We start from the raw sequence: 26,675 nt of genomic DNA, 5'->3' as shown, positions 1-26,675 counted from the left end.
TCATTTTGCATCAGCTGAATATGAACTTGGGCTTATGAAGAGATTCGAGCTACTTAATTGTAAAACGGTTGTCACACAATCAGAAACAAATCACAAATTGGATTCTGATTCTGAAGGTGATGATGTAGATGCTGTAACTTTCAAGCAGTTGGTTGACTCTCTGAGGTATTTGTGTAATACCAGACCTGACATTTGTTATGCAGTTGAAATTATTAGTAGGTTCACGAGTAAACCTAAGTAGTCTCATTATCAAGTTGTTGTCAGGATTCTGAGGTATATAAAGGGGACTCTGAAGTATGTAGTTTTGTTCCCTTCTTGAGAGAAGACTAACTCAAAGATGATGTGTTACTCAAACTCTGATTGGTGTGGAGACAAAGTTGACAGAAGAAGTACTTCTGGATATTTGTTTAAGTATATGGGAAGTCTTATCTCTTGGTGTTCCAAGAAGCAACCGGTTGTTGCTTTGTCAACATATGAAGCATAATATATTGTAGGTCATGTGGCTGTATATCAAGCTGTTTGGCTTCTGAATTTACTGCAGGATCTGAAGATCAAGGAAAACAAGCCTCTAAAGCTGATGATTGATAACAAGTCTACAATCAATCTTGCCAAAAACCCAGTGCTGCATGGGAGAAGCAAGCACATTGAGACTAAGTATCCTTTTTTTGAGAAGTTAGGTTCATAATGGAGTGCTAGAAGTTATTCATTGTTGTACCTAGAAGCAGTTGGCAGATGTTCTGATGAAAGCAATCAAGACTGGTGAATCTCTCCATTTAAGGATGGAATTGGCGCTGTTAGTTTTGATGAGCTGAATATGAATTAAGGGATGGTGTTAGAAGCAATTAATATTCAACATTAGTAGTATTTGTTTTGTTAAACTTAACCTAGTTAATGTAGGTTAACATTGTTGCCTACATGGTATTATTATTTGTGTATATATAGTATTGTAGCTGTCAGCAGTTGTATCCACTGAGTATTGTAGTGCAGTGTGTGTGAAACCTTTTTGTTGTAACCGTTTTAGTAGAGTATTAGAAGTTTGTTATTCTCTCTTCTTCCTCTTCTTTCTCTTCATCTTCTTCATCGTGTGCATCAACAATTGGTATTAGAGTCTTTGGTTTGAATAAATGGACCGACTTACTTGTATAGAAATTCTCAGAAAGCGGTGTCCCATTGAAATCGAAATGCCCAGGAAGAGGTGTATCGAAATGCCCAAAAAGAGGAGTTAACGGCAGTACAAGTGTAAAATGTATGTGGACAAAAGAGTTTTCACTTGAGGGGGAGAATTGCGGACTCACACTTAAGAGGAATGTTTTAAGAATAATAAGTCAAATGTGAGTTGGAGTCTCACATTGGTTATAAATATGGAAAATTGAGCATTTATAAGTGAAAGAACTCGCATACCTATCACCTTAAGATTTTGGGTAAATATGTGGTGTATCTCATACAAATGTGTTACTCTAAAAAGAAGAAGTCTCATAATATTAAATGCTCCATATTAAAAAATTCTCCCCAACATAATCATAATTTTTACACTAAAATTGATTATTCAACTAAGTTTTACTAAAAATATATATAAATGTAAATCAATTATACCCGACCTAATTCTATAAAAATCAATTATATTCACTGTGATTCAACCAGACACTTAATATTATTTTTGTAAAGTGACCTCAATATAAAAGTCTAATATTCACCCTTCAATTAAATCTACTATTATTAAGGTCAAAATAGGATATTGAAAAAAAAAATGAAAATATGTACTACTTTATCTATGATCTATACTATAGACATGGCTGAAAAGGGAAAAAGCAAAGCCTATTATAGAATCACTTATTTTGTCTCCAAGTAACTTTCTTTCTAACTTGCCTAAGCTTTATCTCTGGTGAAAAATTAAAATTTGTTTTGGTATCCAGCTAGGTATCATAGACAAAAACACATAACCGTACATGTTTTAGTTAAATAACTGGATTTAGGAGCGTGGCTGCAATGATTGAATCTAGTGTCTTTTTTTACAACTAGGAAAGCGCACTTTCCTCTAAAGAAGGAACATAAACGCAAGTTTTGTTCAAGTTTTTACTATTTCACTCATTGAACATCTAAAACTTTAACAACAATATCGAATAACTTCATTATTCAATTAGTTATTGGGTTAGAGTTTCTTAATACATATATTTGTTGATTAAACTCGTTCACATGATATTAATAATTTTCTATTTTTTATTATTATTTTAAATAAAAAATAAAATTAATATAGGACGTAAATTATTATTTTGTTTTAATTTTTCATCCATCAATGATAATTTATTATATCAATAAATTTGGGCCGCTCATTACATTATAAGATGCCTTTTAAGATGCTTTCTGGTTTTCTAAAAGGTTATTGAATGAAGGTGGGAAATTTAATCTGTAGTATATTAATATATAGTTTAAAATTTAACTTTCGGATATGGTGTGTCCGAATGTATTTTTCAGATTTTTTTTTTACTTTTATTAGGTAAAATAAATCTAATAGATGTTTTTGCGAGATAACTTTGAGATAAAGATGTTTTTAAATATTTAGAGTTTATAAGAAGGAGATAGAATGTAATGAGTAAAGGTCCATCGAATCCTATCATACAACCTTTATGGACTCTCATAAATATTGGAAAATTTTCTAATACACCCTGGATACTTCTTAGCCACCATAAGAAATTATTTAAATGTCTTCAGTTTTCGGAGATACATCTCCGAGCGCGCCTATTTTTGAATAAACGTTAAAATATTCTGAAGATGCATCTTTGGAACAATTTCTAACATTCAATACAACCAACTCAAAAGTCATTTATATTTGAATTGTATTGGAGATGCATATTCGTGGATATTCTAGAGATACATCTCCAGAATATATAAGAACATGTATTTAATGCTATAAGTTGTTTATCTGTGTTCAAATGAAGTATAACATACGATCTGGAAAAAAAATTGACGTACATAATAATAAGAGACTATTATTGTGTGTGTCAAAAATAAAATATCAATACATGTCAAAAATATCTTACAATCGAGATCCAAAATGTAGTAAGACCGTCAAAATAAAGTACATAATATAGTACAACAACAAAATAATAAGAGACTACAACTGTGTGTGTCTGCGAACCTCTACCCTACCTCATCTACCTGATCTACCTCCTCGGCCATCAATCGCCATGTCCTCCCACGATGTCACCGGTACAACAATGCCCTATGTGTCTCCGCCATGATGACATATAGGACTCGCCTGACACCAGATCCATCAGGAAAGATACCCTCGTCAATCTCCACTATGCGAGGATACCAAGGCACGACATCATTAGTATGATCTAGTTGAGCCTACTCATTCTCTAGTATCTCCTGATAAGCTGGTCTCGACGGATCTTCTAGAGCAGCATGCACCATGTATGGATGTGATACCTTGAAGAACCATTTGGTGTACCCTTCGACGTAGCTCCAGTCGTTCTCAGCTATGGTATCTCGTGCCTCCTCTGGTACCAGATAACTCTCATAATTATCAAATAGCTCATATATATATGTCTACGTGTTAAGGCAGGAGGAGCATAGATAGTATGGTGTTTGAGAATGGTCTGACTGTAGCCGAATTGCCACATGACACGCTCGGGCAGATGAGGAGCAGTGAAACGCGATCCGCAGAGCAACCATCCAGAGTATAATATTATCTCATCAAATGACCCCGTTTGGCGGTGATCAACGTAGTTGTTGAAGTGCACGTCCTCAACAACCAAATGGTCAAGATAGACTCTGAAAGGATCAATCGCCTGGTTCCCTCTGAGCGGGATAAAAACACTAACGCGCGACATAATCTTAGTGTACTCAGGCATACTCGCCCATCCAGCGATGTGCGGGAAGTGTTGGAGGATCCAAGCCTGAAATAAAAAAGTTTAGAACACACGAATCATCGACAATGGTTTTGTAAATATGAAATGAAAATGACAAAAAAAAATTTCAAAGATCCAAAATTATTACCACCAATAGTGTCACGTTGCCTGTGACCTGCTTAGTCTTCCACAAACAACCTTATCTCAACTTCGAATACAGGTAGACCAAGCAAGTCGCCCCCTAGTTGTACTCATGGATCCGCTAGAGATCCACAAAGTACCGTAGGTAGACGAAGCTAGTATAACTGACACTCTTGTCTATAAAAATCGAAGTACCAACATAAAAAAGCAGGTATGCTCTTAATGCATGCGATTTGTGGACCTTCACCTGCTTAGCATCACCATCAGCCTGCTCTGCTCTCTGGATCTCAGTCACATAGATGTTGCTCAGGAACTCAAATCTAGCATGAGCACCCCTGGTCCTATCCACTTCCTCAATCACCTTCTCTGGATTATCCCTCAGATACTCTACCATCATCTCGATTGCCTTACCTTTGGTAATTCTCCCATGATTGAGGAATCTCCCCCTGATCGAAAGATGTAACAAACATGAGACATCGTCTAGTGTGATAGACATCTCACCATGCGGGAGATGAAACGAAGAGGTCTTAGAGTGTCATATCTCCACGAATGCATTAAGCATCCCATGGTTGACCATAATGCAACCGGGCATGCATAGGTCCTTCAGGCCAAATAAGGACATAACTTACTGAAACCAATCCTCATTCGACTGTGGTTAACAAACTTTTGGGGATCATGCTCTTGAAATTTTTTCAGAAATAATCAATGTCAGGAATTTATCAACGTTGTCAATTAAAATTTAGGTAAAAAAATAAAGAATCCAACTAATGCTACCTCTCTGTCCCAGATATGTCTGGCAATATGGTCTGGATACAGATGAAGTAATGACAAATCAATTGGACCTCCTCCAAAAGCCTTTGGCTCAACATATGTAGCAGCCCCACCCTCTAGAGTTGGCACTGGATCAACAACATCATTAGTGGAAGGTGGGTCTGGAACAACAACATCATCCGTAGGAGGTGGTACTGGTGAATCCTGACGTCTGCGGGAGGATGGGGGAAGTGACGTGTCAGATGGTGAATCCCGTCTCCTACGGAAAGAAGAAGGTAGAGTGACTTGAGGAGAAGCACGAGCCGCATAAGTAGATGTCTCTTCCTGACTATAGGTACCTGGAGCATCCAGAACCTATTGGCTCCGCTCCCTCCGAAAGGATGCATGCTGAGCAACCCCACCATGCCTCATCCTGTCATGTTTGTCAACCATTATGCCTGTAAGTTAAAGTAATGCATACTATTAGTGCACACGAACAACATACACAATCAAGAAAATAAACAAATATATACTACAAGAAATTCCGAAGATGCATCTCCGGAAGCACCAGGTAACTAAAACGTTGAAACATTCTGGAGATGCATCTTCGGAAGCACCATGGAACTAATACATTTAAATATTTCGGAGATGCATTTCCATAATTTCTTGCAGTATATGAAACGCTGAACAATTTCGGAGATGCATCTTCAGAATGTTTTGCAACTCAGAAGTTGCGTCAATGGCGAATGTACCACATGCAAGTTGAAAAAATGTTATGATCACCATTTTCAGCCAACAAAAAACTTATACAATATGTCTAAACTATGTTACGTGTGATTTCTACACTTTTATAACCCTAATCATTGATTTATATTCATTTACACTAAAACTCAAACATTTATCGAAAACTCGAAAAACTTACTTGGAATTGATGGTTTTTATGGAGTTGGATGATGTTACAAATGAAGCTTGATGTTCCCTTGAGTTCCCTTGAGCCTTGTTTGATGAAATTTGATTTGGTGTATAGTAGTGTATTGAGAGAGTTTGAAGTTGTGTGAAGAAATGTAAAATGAGAAAGGAGAAGAGTCACACTCCAAAATGTTCCAGAGATGCATCTCCGAAATATTTTAACATTATCTTGCATTTGGATGCGTCCGGAGATATATCTCCGAAATCATGGAACATTTATGGAAATTCACATGGTCCATTAGAAACATCTAGGATGCCATAAAAAATTCTCTAAATATTATAGTCCAAAGCTCATTTATTATCAAGGATCTTGGCCTAGTGTGCAACAACCACATGAAACACCTGACACCTGACATATAGTCAGATGATCACGTACTCGACCCATGAATGAGATAGGCGTCACAATATTTGTTTTAAAAGAGAAAACTTACCACAAAATCTCTCATGGAGTGGAATCAGAAAGTCAGATATTGGAAAAAAAAAACAAAAGACATTTTATATTTTACTAAATTTAAAAAATAATAGACTTATTATTAAGATATATAGCATCACACTCGTTTTTATTGTACCTATTATAAGTATATTTTTTAATTGAAAAAAAAATCAAATATATATAACCAACTCTCTCAACATCATCAATGATGATCAATCCATTAACTTTGAATTTGAATTTAAATTTAAATTAAACTAATCATCCACCAAACAACCTATATCTAGAGTATTGTTTATTTCATTGCCTACTTATATTAGGGGGCCACGAGGTCTTTCATTATTTCCTATTTCTTCATATCAAATGGCCATTGCACACAACCCCACAAGACAAACTTGCTCTTCTCTAATCTAACTCAAAAATAAATATCAAACACTATTTACATCGATTAAGCACGTGGATAACACGCAACCATAAACATTAATTTGAGATTATTTTATGCTTAAAAGAAATTAATCTTCTCTATTTATGGGATATGTTTTTCTCAAAGGTGGGGTAGGACAGAGAGATTGGTTTGGAAAGAAAAACTTAGACCTACAAGCAAAGCAAAGAAAGAAACAACACACCAAGTGACCCTTATCTGATGGTTCAAGTATCCCAACAACAGCTACCTCAATATTTAAATTTGATTCATACTTAATACATATTTTAATCCAAGACTCAATAATGACCTAAAAGCTTATTTTTCTTATAAAATTTTAGAACTTATTTTACATGATTAAACCTATTTTAATTTTAAATATGAAACTTTGTTTTTGGCCAACTTATTTTAATTTTAAATATGAAATATTTGTTTTTAGCCAACTGAAGATGGATTGAAAATGTCATAAAACCTTCCTAGTTTAAAAAATATATATACAATTTTCACTATTACAATATAATTTTATTGAAAATTTTGAAAAATATTTGTATTTTTATCGCAATTTTGATAGGATATCAGATATTTTGTAAAAACTATATATTTTTTTACCAATATATACCAACAATTTCAAACTGTCTAATAAAATTTAACTTTTAATGTGTTTTTATTGGAAATTTATAAATATACAATATGGCTATATGAGTTTTTACCAAAGAATTTTGAAATTACAATATTCAAATTGTCAATAAAAATTCATACACATATATCAAAATTTTAAAATTGTTGTTATATATGGTCTGGGATCAAATATTTTAAAATTTGATAGGTCATTTTTAATTTTTTAAAGAGTTTAGAGAAATATATGATATATTGATTTTTTTAGACATCATTGTAAATCTTTTAATTCGAATTGAATATTTTAACTATTTTAATAAAAATCTATACTGAATTTTGTGCCGTCTCTCCAATATTTTAAACCTGGGAGAAACTTTTGCAAAATATGATTAATGATGAAAAATTACAAAAATATTTTTGATATTAGAAAAAGATGTGGGGATATGGCAAAAAATTTCATAAAAAGATAAGAAAGTTTAATAATCGAAGAATTAATTTGGCAGTCTAATTTAAATCTGACAATCCATAATTTTAAAATTGATCTTGAAAAAAATCTAAAACAAGTGGAAGATTTTTACATTATCGGAAGATTTATTTTTTTATCAAAAATTTTAAAAATTTTAATATAAAAAGAAAATTTTCGGAAAAAAAATATGAATAATACTAGAGTTTCAAAAAAGATTCAAGATTTTCTGAATTTGTTATACATTATTGAAAATTTTAAAATTTCTTCGGTAGTGTGAAAAATAAAATTTTGAAAGTTTTAATTTTTTTTTTAAAATTCTGGTATTCTGTAAATTTTTTTATCAAATTTTTTTATTTATATTAAAAATTTCAAAAATTTCAATAAAAATAGAAAATTCGAATTTTTTTAATACATATTTCAAATGTAAATTAAAAAAAAATAGTTTTTACAAAAGAATTATTATGATAATTTTTTTTAAATGCGAGGTGCAAAATCTAAATGGAGGATGCTCCTAACAACTACATATTATAGGCCCACGATATTAAACATCAGCGTCCATTCAATGGACTGGATTGTAAAACTACACTGTATTAGCACACTTCAACTATTTTTCATACTCCAAAAATTTAAATTATAAAGTAGTTCTATAACTTTATTTTAGTTCCAAGACTTTTTGAAAAATTATTTTTATAAATTCCAGTTTTAAAAAAATCAATAACCTTTTTTTTAAAGTAAAATAATTTCAGAATTAATAATTATAAATTCCAAAATTTTAAACGTTTTAGGTTACTCATAAAACTCGGATGTCAAACTCAAATAAAAGTGAAAAATACATAGAAATATATATGACCTCAATCAAGTTCACATAACATTATTATGATCTTGTGACAACTTTTCACCATTGAATCTAATAAGATGATAGTTTGTATGAGTTGTCAGATCAAGTAAGAGTAGTTGTAACCATTCCTTTATATAAAATTCTTCCCGCATCATTTAAGACGCGGAATTTCAGTTAATTAAAAATAGCCATTTTTATATGTTTTAGTTTGTTTATTTAATTTATTTTCTATTTTAATTCTAATATTATCGAAAGTAAAACAATTATAATTATTAGTATGTTGGAACATTTATATTTGACCTTTTTTATATTATTAAACCATGTGATCTTGCCAGTGTTGTCAAAGAGTTTAGAAGATATTATTTCAATTCTTAAATAACTAAATTCTATTTGTTATTTAAATTTTCAACTAACTCTGATTTTCACAAAAATTTGAAAATAGATTTTATATTTTGATTAAAATAAAATATAAACATGTTTTAGAACATTGTAAAAATATAGAAAACTATAGCGAAATTTCCGTAAAAAATGTTAACTTTTAAAGTTTTCAATTGAAAATTTGTGTTAATGAAGAATTTTTTGGCTTATTTTAAAAGAATTTTTCTTGTTATGTTAAGTGTGAGTATAATCTCTTATATATATATATATATATATATATATATATATATATATATATATATATATATATATATATATATATATATATATATATATATATATATATATATATATATATATATATATATATATATATATATATATATATATATATATATATATATATATATATATATATATATATATATATATATATATATATATATATATATATATATATAGTTTAGTAATGAGTTATGAACTTAGTAGTCATGGCCACTATTTAGCCTAAGGGTTTGAGAATCTTGGTTTTAAATCGAATATTGATTTCGAAATCTAAGGAGTTATTGTAATTGTTGTTAAAGAGTTAGGAAAGCATATGGGTAAAAGCACTTTCTAATGCCACTTTATACTCTTAAAAGCATCATATTCTTATGTACTTGATTGTAATCGTTAAAATTTAATAATGCATTTGTTGACACAAGTGAATATATTTTTTATTATTGTTATGATCTTTATTAAAAATTTGACTTAATTATGGTGAGTATCATGCACATTTTGATGTGATTTATTAAATATTTTATTAGAAATCACATTTTGAAGTGATTTACTAAAAAAATTATTAGATAATAATTTCTTGCATAAATATATGTTCATACTTATCATAGCACGTGTAGTTTAGTTGGACTGCACCAGGGTGTGATTATCGATAATGAACCCACCTTAGTTATGTGGAAATTATTGAGTTGAAATAGTGGTCATGTGAACGACGTAATGTTGTCAAGTGAATTGCACAATTAATAGGAGATGCATACGACACTTTACAGAGTGGTAAATTTCAGAGTCATTTGCACTAGCTTATATAGTCATTGCATTTAGGTTATGTGCATATTGTTGTGTTTATGTTATTATTAAATTTATGGTGCTCTACATTGTTACATCATGCTATACTTTTGTACTTGTATTTTTTATTATTTGTTGTTATTAGATTGTGACCCTCTACTTTGTTGGAATTTGGGTTATGCCTTAAAACGATGAGAAAACACATGTTTTCACCGATTATTATAGCAACAAAGAAGACTTTGAATTTTCGGGATATGTCGCTTCCCAATGCATGGAGTCTCGACCCAACTTCTAGCATTGCTTTTTACTATGGGTGAGTGGTAGTCACGACTAGACGAGGGAGAAAGGTAGTTCAAGATATCACTAGATGGGAAAGGATTCCAAACCATATTCCTTCATCAGCTGTATTGGGTTTAGGAAGAGGAGCACAAGATGGACTTAAAGATGTTGTTACAGTAGATGTAGTAGGGCCCATAATTGGAGTGAGTACCCACCCTCTTAGTTAGTTGAAGCACGATAGACCATCCACTCCTATTGAGGGACCATTGGGTATGGTACCCCCTAGAGGAGCCTATTGGCGACTGTGACTTAATGGAAAAATATGATTTAAAGATTTTGGTGTCACCTATTCATTTTGTAGAGCTGCCCTAGGTGGTTGTGACACCTCTACCCGTTCATTCGGATTCATATAGTTGTAGGGTGATTACGACACATGGGGAGTTGACGTATGAGTGGATTGATCTGGTGACAGAGGAGTCAGGTTCTTATATGGTTAGCGTGGTTGGTGAGGCGGTATTGATGTCCGAAGCATCTTTTGTTGGTTATTATCTAGTGTGTAGATGACATCGTTGTTACTGTACCTCTTAGTGATCAGACTCTAGGACAAGAATTTATTTCTTGTTTATATCTGACTACAATATAGTCATTCCTTTTGGCCTTGTATTTTAAGCACCGTTGTATATATTCTGACTTGACTAGTATTGTTGATAATCCACTTTATCTTTTGTTATGATTGAGGCGTGTCACAAGAATTATGATTATCCATAGGTGATAGATCATAATTCTAGTGGTCACTTTTGGAAACTCCTTATGTGTATATTTATTCAGGTACTAAAACGATGCTCCTGATGATGGTTATAAAATATCTTGTTTTCATTCTTATGATCAAAATTGCCTCCCTTATTTTATTAACGCATTTTTGGAAGAAATTTTAATCATAAAAAATGAAAGATCACGTTGTTTTACCAAGTTTTAATTCCCTCTAGTTCTTTTAAAAGAAAACTGAAGCTTAGTCTTTAGACATGTTTTGGTTTGTTTTGTAAAAAAATACAATCTTGTGTTTTAAAAATTGGAGTGTTACACACCAAGACTCGTGAACTTTAATCATTCTCACACGCGTACTACTTCTCATTCATTCAATGATTTGGATGTTTGAGTACTAACCTTACAGGTCGACCCCTCTGTAACGTACCAGAAATTCGCTCAAGCTCACCTGAGTCTTATTTCACTCCATCATTAACTATTTCTAGTTCCTCAACGAAATAGTGGTGTTGTCTGTGTGAAGATATCTGATTCCCACAAAATTCCACAATAAACCACAATGTCTTCATCACAACTCGACAAGCTGCAAACTCCTATTATCCTCGTCTGAATCATTGATCGAATTAGTGAAACGATAATAATATTGAAAGTTACTTGATCAGCTGCACAATGCAACACCTTTGGTGTTATCGATTACACAATAAACATTCTCAATATTATGTGGGAGACTCAGCTCTTTCATACGATTGAAGACGATTCTATCATGGTCACTTCTCTTTCCGCTTCTCCGTTGCAATATCTAGACTCTCCAATAGTCGGCCAAGGTACATTCCAAGTCCTTCTAGGCTTTTCAGCAACCTCTCCAAGGCTAGTCTAGGTATGTAGTAGACTAACGATCTAATCAATAATATTTAAAACCTGGTGCAATAACATAACTCACAATGTTTCGCTAAAAGAATACTTCGAATCAAAGAGATTTTGCTGTATGCTCCTTCTCTCGACCATTCCATGTACAAGGTGGCCTCATACAAAGATTGAGAAGACAAGCCACTATCGATCTTTATCGGCACAATGCCTACATTCAGGATAATCCCTAGGTCCCCAAGTCAAACCCGACATTGAGAGTATCATAAACCACCACCGAGTTACGCTCTCTAGTGATCTTTCGTCCCTGCCATTTGTTGTCACCCTAATCCTGATGAGATGAAGGGCACAACATTGAAACATATGCTTCCCAGAAAATATAAATTTATTCTCGAAGCATATCTTCTATAGTAGGATACTAAAGTCCCCCGAGAAGCCTCTTGAGTTAGACAACTACGAAGACTCAGGTGATCCAAGCCAGCATATTGAGCATGTGGACACCAAACTCGACTATTATCACGCCCGATGGGGTGTAAAATGAAAATTGTTCATGCTAATCCTCAAAGGATTCAGAATGGCATGGAAGTGGGGGGAATAAATGACAGATTAAAATGTTAGATATTTAAAAAGGAACTAAGACCATATTGTATGTTCAACAAGAAGTTAGGGCTAGAAGGAGCATATAACTTAAACACTCTTTTAACTAGGGCCCAACCATGTATCAATAATGAAGAAGAACTCATGGTTTATAGAAAAGGGGTGAGGAGCAGAACACCGGGGAAACAAACGACAAAATTTGAAAGAGACAACAATCATCGTAGGGACGAAGGAGGCAGGGGACCTCGAGCTAGGTTCTCATCCTATACTCTCTTGAACACTTCACGGGAGAAAATTTTAAAGGATTGTGCAAATATCAACTTCAAGGAGGTTCAGATAAGAAACCCCTATCCAAAATACAAAAACAACCAGCAATACATGTCACTTACTTGGGAATTTGCTTGCCTCATGGCGTAGAAATAAATAAGCAAGTTTCGTGATATCCACAACTAAGGAAGAATATGTTGTTGTGGGTAGATGTTGTTCTCAGGTTATCTATATGAAACAGAAACTCAATGATTATGGCGTTAATCTTGGATTCGTTCCGATAAGACATGACCACACTAGCGCCATAAACCTCATTAAAAATCGGGCAATTCACTCTCAGACTAAACAAATTGAGGTTAGAAACCACTTTATTTTGGATCATGTTAAAAAAGGGTAATGCATGATTGAATTTGTGACATCATCTAATCAACTCGCATATATTTTTACAAAACCTCTTTCTAAAGAAAGCTCATTTTTCATAAGAACTTAACAAGGAATTCTAAATAAATCATGCATGGATTAGTATGATTATGTGACTCTTTTCCTTCTTCTTATTCCCTTTATATATATGATGCTTTTTGATTTGTGTTATATTTCACTCCTTTTTGCTTATGATAAAGGGGGAAAAGTATACTCTCAAGGGGAGTAGAATTTACTCTATACTCATGAGAGGGAGAGCTAACCATTCCAAATTTTTATGTATTTATCTTTTCATTCACCACCTCTCTAAGAGATGTGTTGTCATCATGAAAAAAGGGGATAATATGAATCTCTGGGCTTACATGTATGAAGTTGATCATCCTGCTGAGAATCTTCCTAATTATTTTAATGACGACAACACTAATGTTTGTTGAAGTCGGTGGTAATAACCTTCCAACTCTCTGATGATGGTAATCAAATCGAAGAAATATCAAGCCTCATAAAGTAGGAAATTGAAAGTTACTTTTAAAGTGCTTATATGATCCTTGTATCTAGCAAGGGAACTTGGAAGCTCATAATTGTGAAAGAGAGAAAGTATGAAAGCTCGTATGGTTGTGTTTGCCTAAGTGACCAAAGTCTTATGAAAGTGGGAAAGTAACTCCTAAGATACTAAGACAACTCACACAAACTTAAAACATTTTTAAAACTTCCTTTTAACTAAAAAAACACTTTAAAATGGTTTTAAGCCTTAGCTAGTTAATTAGGAAATTTCCAGCTTCATTAAAAGACACTTTCAAGAGTGTGATACTATTGAAGAATAAAGTTTTGTTCTTGAGATTAATTATTCTTAAAATATTAGTTTGGTTCAAGAATTTAGCTTGGAAAAGTTATGTTTGGTTATTGAGATCATCCTATAAAATCTCTAAATGGTTTGTTAGCTCAGCCCGTTGAAAAGCTTTTTTGTTGTTAGGGATAAACCGTTGTAAAATATCTAGATCTGCTTGCATCAAAGGTTTGTGGGTGTAACTTGTAAAAGCTCAAGTTTATAGTCAAATATCAAGAAGATCTCTTGGGGACATAAGTAACCCTTATCTTTTATCTTTTGTTATTTATTTTAATATCTTTACTTACTGTTGTTTTTCACTCTAATCTTATTTTACGGGCAATTGATCATCAACATCATCATCTTCATTTGTACACTATGGGACGGTTCCATTGATTCTCTACATCCTAAAAAACACACAGTAACACAAAATAAAATTAACACAATATATATCATACATTTCAGATAACATAACTCTCACTCTCACATACATAATATAACTCTTTTAATTCTTCCATTTCTTTCTTACGAGTTTCCCGCTTCACTTTTTAACTTCTTGTCAAATTCTTGCTTTTGAGTATCTATCTTCCTCTGAAGTTCTTCCAACATTTCTTTTTGCACCTGTCTGGTTCTTTTCTTAGAAGTACCAAAAAACACTCCCAGGGTGATGCCATCTCCAACCCCACAGACACACCCACCATGCTCTTTTGTTTAGATTTCTTCTACTAATATATCATGATATCGTTCTGGAACAAAAGAACTTTCACGAGCTGAGCTAACCAACGAATCCTACACAACATGATAAAACATACATTTTTTATTACCAAAGGGATTTAAATAACACATAACATACACACACAAATTCTTCTTACAATTTTCTCAGCGTCTGCTCCTGAGGCATCTGGAGTGTACTCTCCATTTGGTCTTTGTCGAGCCCTTTTCCATTTCTCATGTCGTGATGGTGGAGATGGTTCCCAATCACGACTCATGGAGTCCCTATCTCCTAATTGTTGTTTTTTAAGCAATCAAAGTTTTCTCTAGTTTTCTGTATCCCCCACGAGACAATCTATGGGGGTATTTTTTTTTAGACTTGTTCAGTTTTCCTACTTCACTTTAAGCCTTTTTTAAACATAGGAAAAATATTAACATCCATGGTTGTATTCATACAATCATCAGAAAATACAACTCGTACTAAACATGATCTCCTTAGAACTACGAGACTTCACAAACTTTTTCCAAACCTTCTTGTCAAGAAAATGATATTTCACCCACAAACGCTCAATATTAGGCTTAGGCTTCGTAATTTAGTCACTAGTGAGTTGTGACTTAAAACTTCTCCAAGTTGTACCAGCATAAGTGATCCAATTTTCAACTCCAGATCATCTTTAAACTCAAACATCAACTACACATTTACATCAATAAGTATGTATTAGTGTTTATATAAAGTAATATTGAATCAATGAAAATTAAAATTAATATACCTGAACGTCTGTCCATATGCTATTTTTTACCTCAACAACTACATCTTTCCAATCATTTAACAATATGTTGACTTTCCTATGTCCAAAGAATGAAACATAACTCTTAAAAATCGATGAATATAGACCATCAAGAATAGTATAAACAAAATTAAACTTGACAGAAAGTTTGACACCCGAGTTACAGACTTTTGCTAATTTAGCCATCATTGTGGCATCTCTTTGACTTTTATTGTTGTCCTACTACAGATTAAGAATCATTTGAACTTGTTTCATTTATACACGTAGCTTTGTTTCTACTAGATGAAGGTGAGGCCATCTATCATAACATAAAACAATCAACAACAACAGTGACATCAACACACAAACATCATCAATAATAGCAGTATAAACAATACGATCATCAAAAAACATCATCAATAATAGCATGATCAACAATATCATCATCAATACAAGCATCATCAACAATTGCATCATATCAACAATAGTGACATCAAGACACAAACATCATCAACAATAATAGCACTAACAATATAATCATCAACAATAGCATCATAAATAATAGCATTATCAACAAACATCATCAATAATATCATCATCAACAACAACATTGACATCAAGATACAAACATCATCAACAATAACAAATACATAAACACCAATGGAAAATGATGGTACTGTAGATGTACAGAGAAAAAGTTTACGTATCAGAAACATGATGAATAAGTAAAAAAATATTGTCAGAATCTTTGAGTTCCTCCTCGACTTCTAATTGAATGCTCATCAAGAACGAAGAACATGGTGTCGGCTTCTTCCTCGACAGTATGAAAGCACGGACGTTGGTTAAAAATGTTGGTTTTTCTTCATGTTTGAAGATGGTTTTGTACATTTCTTAAGGGTTGAAACTGGTTTTGTTTCGTTAAGGTTAAAAATGGTATTTTTTGGTTGAAAATAACGTTGTTTCGTCAGAGGTTGTTTCTTTATGGAAATGAAAATATGGAACTGAAGAGACAAGTTAGCTAGCTTTAAGTGAATAAATCATAACACCACAGTTTTTTTATCAAAACCGTTGTGATATATGATGAAATTTTATACAAAAGCGCTAGGTTTTAAGCAATTAAAATATTCAAAAAATAGTAAAAATTATTATAACGGTGTATTTAGACAACCGTGGTGTTATATAATTTACATTAATGATATTTTTTTAAAAACGCAAGATTTTAAGCAATTAAATTTTTTAAAAATAATAAAAATTATATTATAACGGTGTATTTAGACAAACATTATTATATATAATTTACATTAATGACATTTTATAAAAAATGTTAGGTTTTAAAAAAATAATGAAAACTATATTATAAAGGTGTATTTAGACAACCGTGGTGATATAAATTTCTTTTTATAAATAAAAAGAAAGGTGGTGATAAAATACTGAAGAAATGACGAGTTAGCCGACACTGAAAATCGAACTCATAAAATGTCCAAATATATCACTATGATTGCTTTAAAACCCCGTGGTAATAAATTAACAACGTTTAACTAATATATATATATATATATATATATATATATATATATATATATATATATATATATATATATATATATATATATATATATATATATATATATATATATATATGTATGTATGCGCATGGATTTAGATATATTACCACGGTCCTTCGTAGGACCGTGCTAACGGTGACGTCGTTGTATGTACTTTTTGTAGTAGTGACAATTTACAAATATCATGAGTCATATGAGAATTCTGGGAAGAAAATTTTTAAATGAGGAATTAGTGTGAAAATTCTTAGATGCTTAAACCGTAGTTGGAAATCTAAAGTCACTACAATTTGTGAATCTAAGGATCTAACAACTATGGACACAAACACACTCTTTTTAGTAATTGTAGGAACACGAGATGAAACTAAAAATATTTCCATAGATGAGAAAGGAGAAAAGAAAAGAAAAAGTCTAGCACTTAAAGTCGAGGAATTTGACTTTGACATTGATATGTCTCTTATAGTAAAGAATTTCAAAAGATTCCAAGGGCATGAGAAGCAACAAATGGAGGAATAAGAAAAATATGAGGAAAATCTTCATTTATCTCCTTTTGTTACCAATGTGGAAAGAAAGGAGACATTAGACCAAACTTTTACCTTATCTAAAAAGACAAATCAAAAGAAATCTAAGAAACCTTAGAAAAAAGGCATGAAACTTACAATGCATGGAAATATAAATATATTGAATTCTCATATAATGAAGAGGAAACCAACATTTGTCTCATGGAAAATCATCAAGACATAAGCTTTCATTGTCAAAGTGCTTTACAACCTCGAATGTTAAACGGCACCTTGGTAGAGGTTGTTCAAAGCATATGACAGGTGACAAAATCTTATTATCCTCTTTCTTTCCCAAGAAAGGATGATTTTTATTTTGTGAAGATAATAATATGGGAAAATTATAGGTTTTGGTATCGTTGGTAAGTCCCCTAGTCCAATGATTGAGGAAGTTCTCTTGGTTAAAGGGCTAAAACATAATTTACTTAATATAAGTCAATTATATGACAAAGGTAACAATGTAACTTTTGACTCTTCTGGTTGCATGGTTATAAAATCTAAATCAAATAAAACTTTGTTTACATGTTCAAGATGTAAAAATACCTACATATAAAATTCCTTCAAATGATGTATGTCTTCTGAGTAACGAGGATAAATCTTGGCTATGACATAAAAAAATAGCTCACATCCACATGAACCATTAAACAAGTTGGTCTGCAAGGATCTCGAAGATGGTATACTAGACTTATATTTTGAAAAGAACAAATTATGTGATGCATGCCAAAAAGGCAAACAAGTAAGGGACTTTTTTTAAGCAAAAAACATTTTTTCTACATGTCAATCCAAATAGTGTAAATAATTACTAAACAAGGTTGAGATGAAGAAGTCCAAAGTAATATTAACTCCAATATCAACATCATGCAACCTTGAGGACTAAAATGGAATACTAGTTGAAAAAACCAAATATTTTGGTATGATAGACTCTCTTCTCCATCTCAATGCATCTCTTCCTGATATCGCGTTTAATGTATGTTTTTGTGCTCGCTTTCAAGAATCCTCGAAAGAATGACATATAAGTATGGTCAAATGTATCATGAGATATCTCATTGACACAAAATAAATGGGTCGTCTATTGTACCTCAAATGAGTCGATTGTGACTTAGTTGGTTACACTAATTTTGATTTTTCTGGATGCATATTGGATAGAAAAAGTACCAGCAATACATGTCACTTACTTGGAAACTCGCTTGTCTCTTAGCATAGTAAATGCCATAATATCCATAGTTGAGGCATAATATGTTGTTGTGGGTATTTGTTGCTCTCATATTATCTAGATGAAACAATAACTCAGTGATTACGGTGTTAATCTCGAAGCTGTCTTGATAAGATGCGATAACACTAACACCATAAACCTCACTAAAAACCCGGTACTTCATTCTCGAGTTAAACACATTGAAGTCAGACACCACTTTATTAGGGATCATGTTGAAAAAGGAGAATGCATACTTAAATTTGTGACCTCAGCTAATCAACTCGCATATACTTTTTACAAAACCTCTTCCTAAAGAAAGCTTATTTTTCATAAGAACTAAACTAGGAATTATAAATAAATCATGTATCGATTAGTATGCTTATGTGCCTCTACTTCTTCTTCTTCCTCCCTTTATCTATATGATGCTTCTTGATCCATGTTTTATGTTTTCTGCCTTTTTGGTTATGACAAGGGGGAGGGGGGGGATATACTCTCATAGGGAGTATAATATACTCTCTACTCACAAGAGACGGAGTTTAGCCACTCCAAGTTTTACCAATCCGTCTTTTTTTACCACCTCCCCAAGAGATGTGTTGTCATCATAAAAAAGAGAGAGAATGTGGATCTATGTGCTTGTAGGTATAAAACTGATGATCCTACTGAGAACCTTCCTAAGTGTTGAGACGACGACAACGGTAATGTTTGTAAAAGTATGTGGAAATAACCTTCCAACTATATGATGATGGTAATCAACTTAAAGACATATCAAGCCTCATCAAATAGGAGACTCAAAGTTCCATTGAAAGATTGTATGATCGTCGTATCTTGCAAGGGAACTTGAAAGCCTCAAAGTTATGAAAGAAAGAAAGTGTGAAAGCTCGTCTTATTGTGTCTGTCTGAGTACCAAAGTCTTGTTAAAGTAGGAGAGTAAATCCTAAGATACTAAGGTAATTCACACACACGTTTAAAACATTTTTAAAACCACCTTTTACTAACAAAACATGTTAAAATAGTTTTAAGCATTAGTCTGTTAATTAGGAAACTATCAACTTCATTAACAATTTTTTTGAGCTACCTAATTGATTAGACCCTAAAGCTAATTTGTCATATGAAGCAAAATAAATTATGACAATATTTTAATGATTGATAACACATCTCTATCTGAAGTTTCCAAAGTTGACATGAATAATCAATTATTTGAGGTATCTAATCAATTAGGATTAGGACCTAATCGATTAGATGAGTTAATTGGCACATGGATCATTTTCTTTTTAGCCAATTCTTCTCCTATATAAAGGAAGCGCCTCTCCTCCTCACCACATACCAGAATTTCAAATTTCTCTATTTCTTTGGAATCTCTCTCTCTCTCTCTCTCTCTCTCTCTCTCTCTCTCTTTATATATATATATATATATATATATATATATATATATATATATATATATATATATATATATATATTTCTTTTCTTTTTCACCAAAATTTCCTTAGTGTCTTGTGAGTAAAATTACTTGTGAGGAAGAAGTTATATTAGTGTCGTGTTATTGTTGATACTTTAAATAGTGTGACACTCTTAAAGAATATAATTTGGTTCTTGAGATTAATCAATTTAAAAATCTATGTTTTGTTTAATAAATTAGCCTGAAAAAGTTCTGTTTGATTATTGAGATCAGTATGAAAAATCTCTAAACGGTTTGTTAGCTCAGCCCGTTGAAAAAGTTTATTTTGGTTAGAGATAAGTCATTATAAAATCTCTAGATCCACTTGTATCAAAGGTTTCGGAGCATAATATGTAAAAGTTCAAGTTTATAGTTAAAATCTAAAGAAAATCTATTGGAGACAAGAATAAACAAATGTTCGACTGAATCTGGATAAATCATTGGTGTCATTATAACCTTTATCTTTTATCTTATGTTATTTATTTTACTGTCTTTACTTACTTTTGTTTTTCACTCTAATTTTAATACTAACTCAATCTAGATTTTTAAGTATCAAAAACATAAGTTTAATTGCGAATTTTCAATACTACAATTGATCCTCCCTTTTATGCTGAAGTAACTTGTCCAACATAGCCAACTTCGATGTGGCGAGAATCCTCATAGACATGGGAAACCCGTGTGACGTCATGTATACAAAGGTAAATACAAAGGAAAGCCGAAACCAGATTTTTTATTAAAAATAACCAACATTTTCAAAAATAATTCCAAAATAACAAATTTTTCAATTTTTTTCCAAAATAACCACATTTAAAAAAAGGTGCACCATATGAACTGGCGCATCCGTTTGGTACCAAGAGGAGGCGCCTAAGGCCTTGGCGCCTGCATTGGAAGCCTCATAAGGAGGCGCCAATGCCTCTGGCGTCTGCATTGGGCCTCATAAGGATACGCCAATGCCTATGGCGCCTACTTAATGCATGTGGTGTATGCACCAATTCATCTGGCGAATACACCCTTGTATTGTTTTTTTTTAATTTTTAATTTTTTTCTTTTAATTTTTTTTATTTACGAGATAATAAAAATTAATGTAAAAAAAATTTATTCATGATATAATAAATGTTATATGGGATTGACAAAAATTTAATGACTGACCCGATCGAAACATCCCCCTGTTCCACATCTAGGTGCGTTAGTTTGTCTCCGAGGGCTCCCACGATTTTCCTGAGGTGTTTGGGGTCTTTGTGTGCTGATCTGATCAAATGATGGCTAGTGTGAAGTTCCAGCGGTATTTGACAGATGTGTCATGATTTGTTCCCAATATCCGGATGGGCTCTGGCCAACGGCGCTTCTGTAATGGATTTCTGTGCCCATGCCATCGTAGTTAGGTCGATGGGGTTGGGTGGATTGTGGACGGTATAGTTGCCCAAATGGGGACATTGAATCGTTTTGGAAATAAAGCAATGGTTCCTAGGGCATACTATAGTTAAACAATGGTTGTGTGTTTTGGTGATGGGATGTTTGAGTGGTCATTGGTGGGGGACTACGATAAAGTGACCCATATGAATCATCTAGGCTATAAACGGTTGTGGTTGAAGCGTATGGTTGTTGGTGGGTAGGGTTTGATTCTTGGTTTTCTGGTTGGGTGGGTGGCATGAATGGATTCCGACATTGGGTGTTTGGTTGTTGGGTGGATGGCATGAATGAGTTGTGAAGTTGGGTGTTTGTTGTTGGATGTATGTGGTAGGTTGATGTTGTGAGGTTGGTTGTTGGGTTTGGGTGGTTTGACATTGGTGTTGGACGAGAACTTGTTGTTGGGCGTACGATGACGAAGTTAGTTGGCGTGGATCCATCAAATACCGCGGCTCAGACACAAACTGTTGAGTTGTTACCGACCTAAACCATGCTATATATTATTGAGTTGGTCTTGCATAATGGATGGATGGTTCGTTTAAGATGTGTTGTTGTCGATTCCTCCATTGATGACACATCTCTTTTGCAAAGTCTCTCCAGTCGGAATAATCCCATTGGGCATCAACTCTTTTTTAATGCCAATTCCCCAAACACGTGGGATGTTCTGGAATCTGTTATTGCATGCCGAACTACAGTTTGACCCGGTCACTCTGGTGCATTTCACAATAGTGAACCAGATAATTGGTGTCTTTATGTCCAAACTGCAGCATCGTCATGGTTCACATCATGATCAAGTCCCAGATATGGCCTCTAGATAAACTATAAAACAATACGAAACAATTGGATGATAAATAATTTGATAAGTATTTTTAAATTAAAATATAGTTGTGTAGGAGTATTACATCGTCTGGTCCAATGTGGTCCAATAGATTGCGATAGACTATTATAATGTGTTTCAGACACCTAGTGTAGTTCATCCCCCTTACTGACCATCTTAGATAAAAAAATGAAAAATATTATTTACTGTTAATTGTAATATAAAATATAATTAATTAAATGGTAAAGTGTTACACTTACTTTATTGCAAACGGAAACATGAATGAGTTCTCATTTATCGGGGCGAGTGACGGTATTCTTGACCAACCCCATGCTTGTAGCAAATACGCACATAAAAAAAACGTACAAGTATTATTTTTTGCATTTTTACATATTGCACTATATAGATGAGCCAACACAGTTGAACCCCAACTATATGTGCTTACCGTATTAATGTTACGTAGCAACGGTAAATACATAATATTTACTGAATTACCTGTACTTTCTGGAAATAAAAATTTACCAAATAAAATCATAATATAATACCGAGCTTTAATTATTTTTTCGTACTCGATTGATTCTTCAGATAATATTATACTCACATAATATTGTTTAAGGTATTTTAACTTTATACCTTGTCCCCTTCCTTGACCGGATGACTCTCCCTCAGTTTGGTCGTCACACAAAGGGACACCCAATAATTCATTGCAGATAGAGTTGTCCTGGTTTACTCTACCATTCACAGCCTAACAATTTATACGGAGATCCAACAACATGTATACGTCCTGAAGTGTGACGGTACACTCACCGATAGGAAGGTGAAATGTGTGGGTCTCGGGTCTCCATCTCTCCAACAAAGTAAGAATGAACTTGTAGTCCACCGAGTACGAGACAATGTTGAGGAGATTCCCAAATCCACATCCTCTAATATATGGTTCTATCAAAGGATCGTGGGATACATATTCATGCACACGGCATCAAAAGCGCTTTGGGTCCTAATAACACATAAGTAAGAAATACAATAAGAAGAACTATATATAATACAAACATAGATAACAAAGGTATACGAAATAAATATGAAATAAGTAAAAAGAGAGTGATAACATACAAATGTCGATATATTCTCGAGTGTTCCTCTGTGTTCATCACCCATAGTCAACAAAGACATAATTTAATGTTGCAAAGCTTGAGTGTGGTAGAGAAAGAGTGTGGTAAAGAAAGAGTATCGATGATTAGTGTTGGAGATGATTTGAGGTTGTGATTTGAAGCCTATTTATAGATGAGAGAGTCTTACTAGGTTTGCAACATACGCAGCATGTGATTGGTTGCATGCATGGCAAAGTAGAGTAGCCATAGTCTTAGGCGCATGCATGTGATATTCACATGCAAGGAAGAGGCTCCCTTGCTCTTGGCGCCTGCATGTGAATATTCACATGCAAGGAAGAGGCGCCCTTGCTCTTGGCGCCTAGAAGTCTTTGTCATGAAGAGCGCCCTTGCTCTTGGCGTCTAGGTTGCTTTATGCGCCTAGGGAATGGGCACCTGTTTGGACTATTAGGGAATAGATTCTCTTGTGAGATTCCTTGTGTGTAGAGATTCCTTGGGCGCGTGCATTGTGTGTTCTTGGCACTGCATGCATTCCTTGTATGTTCTTGTCACTGCATGCATGGTCAAGTCTGTGCAGATGAATATAGTGATCAAAGTATTCAATGTTTACGCTATTTAAGTGCATTTGAATAACATATAAATTCATTAAATTTCAGTATGGAAAAGAAAGTTAGAATTAAAAAAATGTCTTGCTCACAACATTACATGATCAGTGCCCATATTGAAGGTGAAATATTTGAGTATCAACTATTCGGTTTTTGTTTTCGCAACACAGAGGTAACTCGGTTTACAATAAATCGACTGATCAGTGCATTTTGATGCACGTTCTTTCATGTTTGTACTCAAGCATTTCTTCGGTTTGCTTTGATTATTTTTATGTTTTAATGTGTTTTCATAATTTATGTTATTTTTGCACTTATTTAATTTTCGTATTTAATTTTCAGCATTAGCAGCTTTCGCGAGAAAAATTATATCTTGAGCTAGGAGTATCGGATTGAGACGTGCTACCAGTTGATGGAAAGCTAAGAAAAAAATCTACAACTTTCACGAAGAAGTCAGAAGCTGATTCGGCCTGTAACAGGGCCAGAAAATTCGTTGAAGTTGCAGCATTAATTTTATTTAAGTTTTGGATCATTAGTTTTGGGCTTGGGTTATGTTTTCGATCCAGTTGGGTTGTAAACCAAATTCTTTGTTTTCCATATACCTAGCAGCCGCATAACATTAGGAGGAGGACTATTCACGAAATACTTGAAAGCTTTGGCAAGAATTCTCATGAAGAACTAATCGATCCAAACAAGTTGCTGTATTCGGATTCCGATACCTTGAGATTTTAGTAATTCTTATTCAGGTTTTTTATTCCTTTCAATATTAATATATGTATTTTGTTTGCTTAATCCGATTTACATATGCTATATTGATTTAATCCGATTGATTGTGTGATCCTAACTATAGTCACGATTTCGTTTGCTTAATTCGTTATCGAGTCCGTTTAATTCATGTTTGCTTAATTCATGAAACTTAATCCCGTTTGCTTAATTCGGATAATAGGAACATACAACTTATACTATCAATTGCGCTTGTCAGTTGATATTATAATCGAATAGGAATAGTTAATCTGCGGTTGGAATTACGATAGTCGATGATAGGCAAAGACCGAATCAGTAAATTGTTGCTACAGCTTATTTCAATAATCACTTATTTTAATTTAATTTTTTTAATTGAATCCTAAACCAACCAAAACCCCATTAATCATTACTATCATTGGTTAATTCATTCAAGAATCCTTGTGAGAACGATAATCCGAGTCAATTTGTCGCTAACTACGTTTTGTCAAAAATACTCGTTTTTGATCCGCGCGCGACAGTTGATCAAATTGGCGCCGTTGCCGGGGATTCTTGTTTCTTTTAATCGTTTTTAGAGTCATAGGTTTAGTGTCTAAGCGTATAGGTCATAGTTTCCTCGCAGTTTCGTCCAACTTGCGTATTGGTCTTTTTGCGGTTTGAAAAATAAATAAATCTGTTTTTAAACAAATTGTCTCAGATTATTCCGATTTTTTGTCGATTGATTAGGAAAAAATCAGTAATCAAAAGCCACTATTTATGGGATAAATAGTGGATGCCGCTCTAAAAAACCGAAATTCCTTATTTTTCTATTTTTTATGATTTATTTTCGGTTTTGGTAGTTTTAAAAAAATCTGAAAAAATTCTCAAAAATTTTAAATGACGTCATTAGATTAATTTCGGTGTTAGTTTATTTTTCTAATTTTATTTTAATCGTTTTCCTTCATTGTGTTTGTTTTTGACTATGGCTGACCAAAGAACTTTAAGGCAGTTAGTTGTCCCTGATGTGAATTATAATGACATGTGTATTGAATATCCTGAAGCTGGCACTCATTTTGAATTGAAATCTGGTTTAATACACTTGTTTCCAAGGTTTAGTGGTCTTGCAGGTGAGGATCCGCATGAGCATCTGAAGGAATTTGAGGTTGTGTGCTCTGGACCTTCACTAGAAGATATTGTCAAACAAATTGCTGCAAATAATCTCCAGTTTCAACAACAAGTAGATTCTACTTTAAAGACTTTGCAAACACAGATTGGGCAGCTTGCCACTTTGGTGAATGCCATGCAGCAAGCTCAAGGATCAAACCAACAACCCTTGGAAGAACATTTTGTTTTTCAAATAGATTTGATTTCTGAAATTGTTGATGATACTTGTAGTGATTTGTTTGCATCTGATTTTCCATCATTGTCTGGTTTTGATGATGTTTATTCTTGTGATATTTGTACTGAAACTAAAATTTGCTCTGTTTGTGCTGAAATTGAGGCTGCCTTGCAAGTTGATCTTCTTACTGCAGATGAGGTTGCAAATAAAGTTGTTCATGTAGATAAAACTCTTGACATCCCGGCTGCCCCAAACACTCCTTCTATTGAGCAGCCACCTTCCCTCGAGCTGAAGCAACTTCCTGAAAATATGAAATATGCTTATTTAGAGATGAATGAAAAACTACCGGCTATAATTTCTTCTAACCTTGATTTCGATCAAGAAAATAAGCTTTTGCTGGTTTTAAGGAAGCATAAAAAGGCATTTGATTGGACATTGACTGACATTCCAGATCAGATCACCTTCACGTGTCCATTTGACACTTTTATTTTTAGAAGATTCTTTGATCCTGGAATAAAAGGCGAAGA

General features: G+C 33.2%; 1 protein-coding gene across 1 annotated transcript; it reads right to left on the bottom strand.

Moving 5' to 3' along the window:
- Positions 1 to 3,348: 3,348 nt before the first annotated feature.
- On the bottom strand, positions 3,349 to 4,386 carry LOC127105772 (uncharacterized). The gene is made up of 3 exons (XM_051042979.1): positions 4,240 to 4,386; positions 3,605 to 3,899; positions 3,349 to 3,500 (listed from the first exon to the last, which is right to left on the bottom strand). The coding sequence occupies exons 1-3, from the start codon at positions 4,384 to 4,386 to the stop codon at positions 3,349 to 3,351; spliced, it is 594 nt and encodes a 197-aa protein (XP_050898936.1).
- Positions 4,387 to 26,675: the final 22,289 nt, after the last annotated feature.

The sequence above is a fragment of the Lathyrus oleraceus genome, chromosome 1, assembly GCF_024323335.1.
Source record: "Lathyrus oleraceus cultivar Zhongwan6 chromosome 1, CAAS_Psat_ZW6_1.0, whole genome shotgun sequence".
Classification (NCBI taxonomy): Eukaryota; Viridiplantae; Streptophyta; class Magnoliopsida; order Fabales; family Fabaceae; genus Lathyrus; species Lathyrus oleraceus.
This window is presented reverse-complemented; position numbering and strand designations above follow the sequence as displayed.

Excerpts from the sequence above, each read along its gene's own strand:
- LOC127105772 (XM_051042979.1), bottom strand. The coding sequence starts at position 4,386 with ATGGTAGAGTATCTGAGGGATAATCCAGAGAAGGTGATTGAGGAAGTG. Across the intron at positions 3,900-4,239 it reads CTGATGGTGATGCTAAGCAG|GCTTGGATCCTCCAACACTT; the intron begins GTGAAGGTCCAC and ends TTTTTATTTCAG. Across the intron at positions 3,501-3,604 it reads CATGTGGCAATTCGGCTACA|AGGAGGCACGAGATACCATA; the intron begins GTCAGACCATTC and ends ATCTGGTACCAG.